This window comes from Azolla caroliniana, unplaced genomic scaffold (assembly GCF_043228905.1).
Source record: "Azolla caroliniana isolate FFs.n. ecotype wild unplaced genomic scaffold, voAzoCaro1.0.p SCAF_7, whole genome shotgun sequence".
NCBI classification, from domain to species: Eukaryota; Viridiplantae; Streptophyta; class Polypodiopsida; order Salviniales; family Salviniaceae; genus Azolla; species Azolla caroliniana.
In genome coordinates this window covers 17,027,279-17,035,464 of record NW_028230442.1, presented here as the reverse complement: position 1 = coordinate 17,035,464, position 8,186 = coordinate 17,027,279, and the positions used below count along the sequence as shown (strand labels likewise).

Here is an 8,186-nt window from a genome sequence, read left to right as displayed (position 1 = left end):
AGGGTCAAAACCAAACCGTTTAAAATTTTTGAAACCTAAACTGAACCACGAAACCGTTAAAAAATTCCGTTAAACCTTTAAACCATAAAAACCATGATTTTGTGGTTCGGTTTCAGTTCCAACTTAGGTCAAAATTCAAATTATAAAATATTTCATTTTTCAAAATTTTAAAGATTTTCCTAAAATGTGAGAATAAGGCCTGAAAATTAAAAGATTGTTTGAAATGAATTTTTACAATTTTTTTAAAAAGTTAAAAAATAATAATAAACCGTTAAGCCGTTAAATCGCAGTTTCGTGAATCGTTGCCGACTGTTACATGTATTCCATGTGAGTAGATTAACACTGTGTCTACTACATGATGATAGTGTGGTAGATAGTATCATAGAATTGAAGAGTCCTTTGGTAGTTGACTAACAATCCAATTGTATTCTTCATATCTAAGAGAAGAAATTGAGAAATCTTATTTTCCATCAATTGTCAATGTCTTGGAAAGATCGTCCACTGTTCAATGCTACTTGAGAATCTAAGAGCAAGTGATCCTTGATGTTCAAGAATCATACAAATGGGTATTGCAATTGAGAGCACAAGTTGACAAGTAATAGAGCGGTGTCTAGGGATAATTCAAAGTGCACTACAAGTGTGATCCTCAATGAATCTTATCACCATAGCCTCAAAATCATTTTTCAAATCGAAAAGGAAGTGATCTAAGGCATATGGAAGGAACTATACATGTGGTTGACAAGGGGATGAGCTCTAGCATGTATGTATGAGTGTGGTTGCCTAGTCAAAGATGGATTGTTAACATACTTAACAAAAGCAACTCATTTTAATTAATTAATTTATGCCAAGAAAAAAGCATGAAATTCAAGCTCACTAACCTCGGGTAAAAGCTTAACTTCACAAACAAAAGCACATATCCAGAATAACTACTATAAGAGGATAATTTATTCATGTGGAAAACAATGTAATGTAGGTTAAAACTTGATCAATTGCTAGCACAGCTGATTCATATTTCAGAATTCAGATCACCCATTATTAATGGCCTCGCCACAAAATGTGAGACATCATTGTATATACTGAAACAAGACCACTAACTTCATAAGACAATGGGGAAACATAACCAATATGGTCATTTATTATCTACACTTTTGTTGGCCCCTGAAGAGATATTTACAACAAGAATTTATTTATACACTATGTTAAATGCTTTGTAGCTCAACAAGCAGCACAACATCCATCATATCCTTTACAAAAACCTTCATAGATTTATATGTATATACACACATGTATATGTACATATAAACATATACCTGTAGTATACACATATAAATGGGATATAAACCTAATTGAGGCGGCGCCTCTTTCGTGCATGCAAAGCTTCGGGTTCCACATCAGAGGAGCTAGATGAATTGTTCAGACCAGCTCTCCATGATTGTTGTTGAGGCGATACTGGAGACGCATTTTCACTTTCTGTGTCCTGCCTCTGCCAGGATCTAAATGCAATCTGTCCTCGTTCAGGAGTAACCGTCTCCAACACTGGCAACTCTGGTGTGAACAACCGTAAATCACTGCCATTTGAAGGCGAATAATAGGATCTTGTCCCTATGATATCAATCCTTTCTTCATCAAAAGATTGGTGTGATGATAGCATTCCCCGGCTTCTTTCCATGGTGTTTTGAATGAGGCTCTCATCTGTGTTCTCACGGTGTTGCTCACCCATATTCTCAAGGGGTTGGTTTTGCACTTCCCCGCCACCCATATTCTCAATGGATTGGTTTTGCACTTGGCCGGCCATATTCTCAAATGGTAGGTTTTGCACTTGTCTGCTCAAATCTCTATTCGGTATAGGGGTAACCATGGCTCGGGTGGCAGATTCGAGGCCTGAAAATGAACGGAAAGCACTACCCCGTCTTCCCATCATCCTTTGCCTCAATCGGAGCCTAAGCCTTTCATCAAGGTGCTCCCGTTGCAATCTTTGTGCTATTCTCAATCTATTCAATATAAGCAGCTCAGCACTAGCACCAGAAGCATTATGTGATACCCCAGATTCCATATTTTCGGACAGTGTTTGTGACCTCTCATGATTAGATCTTCCTTGCAACCGCCTTTTCCCATTGATCCGGTGAGCATGAGGACGTGGTGGGGTATTGTTATGTCCATTCATCCTATCTCCTGCCTCAGATGTGCCTCTACCATATATGGGTGTAATCACATCATCTGATAGGAAACCTTTACATACAGGGCACTCTTTTTGGCTTGCATGCAAATGCAACCATTCATGAAGGCAAGGCCAACAGAAGAGATGACCACAGCAGGTAACCACTGGCTCCACTGCCATTTCTAGGCATATATTACATTCAAAATGAATTCCTCCAGAGTTGCTTCTTTGGAACTTATTATTATTATTCTCCTCTTGATTTGAGTTCTCATTCGAGAGAGGGATTTCCAAGGGAGAGTTCTGTATTCTCGGAGTTCTAGCCCCCAAAAATGTACCCTGTGGAATTGAGGTTTCAGCTACCTCGAGAACAACCCTATTTTCAGTGGTTGATCCTTGGTCAGAAGAGATGGGGATTTCGACCGGGTTTAGAAGAGAGGTGAACAGGGCTTGTCGAGGGCGGCGAGGAAGTCTTGTGTATCTTGGGTTCCTACAAGATAAAAAAAGTCAAGGTGAAACAAAGCTTCAAATGCATGTACCATGGATAAGTAGGACAATGAGGAGGAAGAGAGAAAGAAATAGAAAATTAATTTACAATAAAAGTCATTACATGAAAACAGAGTAGAAAGATGAGAAAAACCAATTGATGATTGAAAACTTCGCATTGGCAAGGAGAAAGAGAAGGAGTAACTCGATAGAATGATTGAAATCCTTGGAAGATGGCATTCACCAAAAAAGATTAGAGGAATAAAAAAGCTTCACTTTGCACTAGAGAAGAATAACAAAATCAATAGATCATCACATGGTTATTTAACAAAAAAAGAAACGACCTTTATTTTTCATTAGAGATGAAGCAAATCAATAAATGATTGACATCATTAAAGGGAATTCATTGTCTACTAGCAGCATTTCCCTTTGAATCGACATAGTAAGATCTAAATTTATGCAAAGAAAGTTTTGATACGACCAAACTATTAGAAAATATGGTTTGACTCAACCGGATGTAGTAGGAACTGATTTTCTGATAATGCCAGGGATCTATACATCAATAACCAAGTTCTTTATAACAAGCACCCTTTGCCTTCAGTGTCTAGTGCTTGAAAATCATTATACAGATATTGAACAATGAATTAAGGATTGTAAATATCAATACTTACTCTTTTTAGTATGAAAGATGAATCCAAAGGAAAAACTAGAGATACCTATTTGATTTTAACTAAAATAATTCTCTTACTGCCCACTTGGCAATGGGCACAGCCCAATAAGGGTGAAAGAACATATGGAGGCAAAAGCGCATTCATTAATAGAAGGGAGTAATCAAGATCTCTAGCAAAAAAGAACAGATGGTGAAATTGATACTGCTAATTAAAAATAGAAATCTAAACCAACTTCCCATCTGAATACAAAATCAAGGGCTTCAACCCAATGCTTGGGACAATTTGAATCTTAACACGAATATTCAACACATGCAACGAAGAAAATGAAAATAGAAACAAAAACTGCATGCCATAGAACAAGTGTCAAAAACTTATGGCCACATTGCTAATTAAATAGAATAATAAGAAATTCCTCATTTGAATAACAAAATCGAGGTCTTCAACCTGATCCTTTTAATGATCAGAATCAATATGTGAATATTCAACGTATATAGCAAGAGGAAAAAACAAAAAAATATTATTTCTTGAGCCAAAATAATTTTACTACCTAATGGCATTGCCTTTTGGAATGGGAAAAATAATATGCAAGCAAAAGAAAAGACAAATTCGTACATAAAAATTACCAATCAATTCGAAAACAATTCATGGTCTTTGACACTTAATGTCCATCTTCACCACCATATTAATAGTAACATAATTCTATTATATGAATATTCCACAAAAAACATAAGAAAAATACAAAATCCTATTTTTCACTAAGAAAATAAATCTTCTAACTACTGGCTATAACTGTTTGAGAGATACAATAGGAAACAAAGAACAAATCGATATGAGCATATAATCCATTTGAAATATGGTTTAACCTGAAATAACATTAAGGGAAAAACTCCTGAAATACCGATGTGTTCATTCTTTTCCAATCCCCGGAATGAAAGACAAAAAGGGATGAACTAACCACAGGAACCAGCATAACAAAAGGGGATATTTCCCAAATGCTCTTACCCAATCCCCGAAAAAAAGGAAAAAGGAGATGACCCAACCATGATAGTAGTTGCTATACATATAATTGTCCAAAAGGGAAAAACATGAGAGGGAGAGAGATTGAATTGATAATATAACTGCTCAAGTAGTGCATTTAATTGAATTGAAGAGGGGTGAGCAGGAAAACAATAAAAACTTACAACTGGGAAATAATGAAAAAGTCTAGGGGTATTTTTAGAGTTTTTTCCCTCAAATTAATCAAAACATATTGTCTAACCTTAATGCAAGAGGAGGGCTTTGTGATGACCCTTCTTCACCATCACCACCATGATTCGTATCATCATGGCCAATTGTGCTGATGCCATGTCTGAATCCATGTCGGCGATGATCGGTTTCGTTTGTAACCATGTTAGATGATGATGAGATAACATCCGCTCTTATAAGATTTTCTATTTCTTCTTGACCTCCAGCTAACATACCAGGTTCGAATCTCGACCAATTTGGCCTTGAAACATGGGGAGGAGTAGTAATTGTGGTAGTGGTGCCATTTCTTCCTTCTTCTTCTTCTTCTTCTCCTCCTCCCCCTCCTCTTCCAAGAGCAAGATCCAAAGCAAAAGAAGATCCAAGGTTCAAATCCAGATCCACGCCAAATGATGATAAAGACGAAGAAATAGGTTCCATTTCTACCATATCTACTTCAGGTCCTGCCACTACACTCTCACCAGACATTATGTATCCTTCTCTCGCTCTCTTTTGATCAGTTGCAAAGACCTTCTCTTTTTGTTGAAGGAGAAGTCCTTTTTCGTTTCATCAATTCTTCTTCAGATGAATAACAAGACACTTCACTCTCTCTTTTTCCTCAAGAAGAGAAAAAACCCTCTTCTCTTTTCATCAATTCTTCTTTAGGGCAATAACAAATAAAGGAAAAGGTTCACTTACCTTGAAGAAAAGAAAAAGCGGAACCTCCTTCTTTTCATGTATTTCTCTTTTAGTCCAAAAATCTTCTCTCCTTCTTGAAGAAGAAGATGAAGAAGATGAAGATGGTGATGATGGTGAAATACTTACTATTTGGCTTTCTGTGAAATCCATATTGGATCAGAACAAGACTTTCCATTTTTGTTGAAGAGGAAAAAAAAGGCTCGTCCCTTTTCCATCAAAACCTTCTTTTAGATCAATCAGAAAAACAAAAGAAAAGCCTGTCTCTTTTTTCAGATAACCTTTGCTTTTTCTTGAAGAACAAAAACGTCTCCTTTTTCACCGACACCTCTTTAGACGGAAAAACAAATATAACCTTCTCTTTTCTTGAAGACGAAAGAAAAGAAGAAATCAGGAAACTAACCTTTCAAGTTTCTTGAAGAAAAGCCCAAGAAAAATCTAGATATACTTTCCTTAGTTTCATCCAAAATCCTCTTCAGAAACCTGACGAAACAGATCTTCTTTGCACCAATCGAAGCATCGGTTTGATGGGTGAGATCTGAAGGTTTTCCTGCTAATTCTTTCTTCTTCAAGAAGGCAAATAACAAAAGAATAGAAGAAGAAGGAAAAATAAAAAGTGAAAAATAAAAATAATCAGGGTTTCACAGAATTCCCAATAATGGGTTCTCTCCAAAGGAAGAATCCATGGGAACACGAAGATTTCCTCTTTCTTTCTTTCATTGTTTTCTCTGTATATTTGGGCGGTTGTGAATGAATAATGTGCATTTTCCATGTATAACTCCCCCCACACACACAAAACACATCATCCATCTCTTACCATGACTTGTTCTTTTTTAGTAACACTTTTTATTACTACTACTGGGCAAACTCAATGTGAGGCGAAAACCCGCCAAAGACTAAAAGAAAAATAATACCCAAGTGCCGATTAGACGATGAGCTTTTTAAAAGCACTCAGAGTAAAGACTGTTAAAATTTGCAGCGCGACGTGTCTCTACGTTGCAAACAATCAAACAAAGATTGCCTGACGGATTGCTTAAAGAAGCTAACTTCATGCAGTTGGTTTCAATCGAAGACCCTGTTATTGTGGGCTGTTCAAATGGTCCAGATTGCCCAAAATCGTGTCCGTTGGAGAAAATAGGCATTGTTGGATAGGGCGCACGGAATTTGTCCAAATATCCAAAAGTCTTTACCAAACCTTCGCCCAGGAAATCTATGATAAAGAGATGCACTTAGTCTTTGTACAAATGTTGTAGTGAATGAGCAAGTCCATAATAAGTGTGGGACCGTTTCCAATCGTCCACCACATCTTGCACAATGCGGTGAGGTTATTGATCTATTTTGAGGATTTTACCTAGTCAGGAGCGCACCCAATAGGCATCTCCATAGGAATACCCATCGCTTAAGTGGAAGACCTGAATTGAGCTCCATAAGCTTGTAACCCAGTTTTTCCACCAAGACTGCGTTTTGTGTACGTTCCATAATGCATTTGCATGTTCGTGAAACCATGGGACAAGTTGCAACAACATATACACTGAATGTGTTGTAATGTTATGCATTGGAATAACAATGTTCCCTTTTTGTAACATCCAATCCTGAATCCTGCAATTTCCATTTAGAGGTGGCACAAGTACTAAGGAAAGTACCAACTCTGCGACTTGATTCCAGATAATGTGATGATGTGGCCCAAGACTATAACGACATGTCATGTCATTGAAGTGCAATAAGTGACCTTGGTCATTTACCACATCTACAATTGATTTCAGTCCCTTCTTTGCTAAAGAATAAGCTTTCCTAAGTTATTGTTCAACTAGTGGTTGTGGGAATATAGCACTCTAGTGTAAGCTTTCGAGGTGTAAAGAGTTCCCTGATTCTGAATTCTGACCTCCATTTCATGTGGTGCAATACTTCCTTCCAGTGCTTTAGAAGCTTTGAGCTAAACGGACAGCCTTTGATGTGCGTGTCAAGCTTTCCAAACACTACATCCCAATGGTTAGTATCTCATGAAGCAAATGACTTGGTTTTCAAATGATCAAACATATCATATAGCATTCTTGCCCAAGGCAATGTTTTCTTCAGCAAATTTTGGCAATAAAGTAGCTTTTCTAGCCAACATATAAAAATGCAAATTAAGAATATTTAGCCCTCCACTCAATCGTGCAGTGCCTATCTTCTCTAGTGATAGGAGTCGTATACCTCTATGTGACTGCTTAGAGCACCGAAAGTTGCTTATGATTTTTGAGTTAATCTTTTATATCATGTGTTTCGATCAATCAATCATAAATAAGTAATATTGCACGTAAGCCATGAATATAGATTGCACTATCCTCAATCTGACATGGAGTGGCCATGTTGCAATCTTCCAATAGCTCATCTTTTATCTCACGTTTTACAGAACTCATTCAAGCTTTCTTTTCCATGTTGCATTCCATCCCAATGGATAGCCAAGATGTCTAACCATTTCATTTGGGCTAACAACTTGACCTGGCCACAAAAGTTGATGCCAACTATATGGTGGCAAGGGTAGAAGTTTGGACTTGTTGAAGTTAACATGCAATCCAACAGCTAATCCATACAATTTGAGGGCATCCATAATCACCCTCATATCATCTGGATTGTTTTGTGACAAGAATGGTGTATCATCTGCATATGCCTGAGCCACGAAATCATGTTCGTCTTTCATTTGCAAACCGTGAAGTTGACCAATTGATACTAGATGATCCATGTACAATAGTAGTGGATGAGTTGTGATTGCATACAACAATGCACTTACAGGACAACCTTGTCATACTGATTTGGCTAAGCTCCATGAATCCGTCAAATCACCCTCAATAATGCATGAAGATGTGCTAGATTACTTGAGACATTTTCGAACCAAATCCTAGTTTGACCATTGTGGCTGCCACAAAATCCCATTGGATGGTGTCAAAGGCCTTTTCAATGTCAAGTTGCATGAACAA

The 8,186-nt window shown here is 37.3% G+C and overlaps 1 protein-coding gene across 2 annotated transcripts; it reads right to left on the bottom strand.

The window, feature by feature from the left end:
* Nucleotides 1-1,111: 1,111 nt before the first annotated feature.
* Nucleotides 1,112-5,434, bottom strand: LOC147862089 (uncharacterized). 2 transcript variants are annotated; one of them, XM_087322657.1, is made up of 3 exons: nt 5,233-5,434; nt 4,571-5,112; nt 1,112-2,645 (listed from the first exon to the last, which is right to left on the bottom strand). In XM_087322657.1, exons 2-3 carry the CDS (start codon nt 5,020-5,022, stop codon nt 1,343-1,345), a joined length of 1,755 nt encoding a protein of 584 aa, XP_087178783.1. In that variant the 5' UTR covers nt 5,023-5,112; nt 5,233-5,434; the 3' UTR covers nt 1,112-1,342. The 2 variants fall into 2 exon arrangements, with proteins under 2 accessions (XP_087178783.1, XP_087178782.1); XM_087322656.1 differs by having other exon boundaries at nt 4,571-5,434.
* Between the last annotated feature and the right edge of the window lie 2,752 nt (nt 5,435-8,186).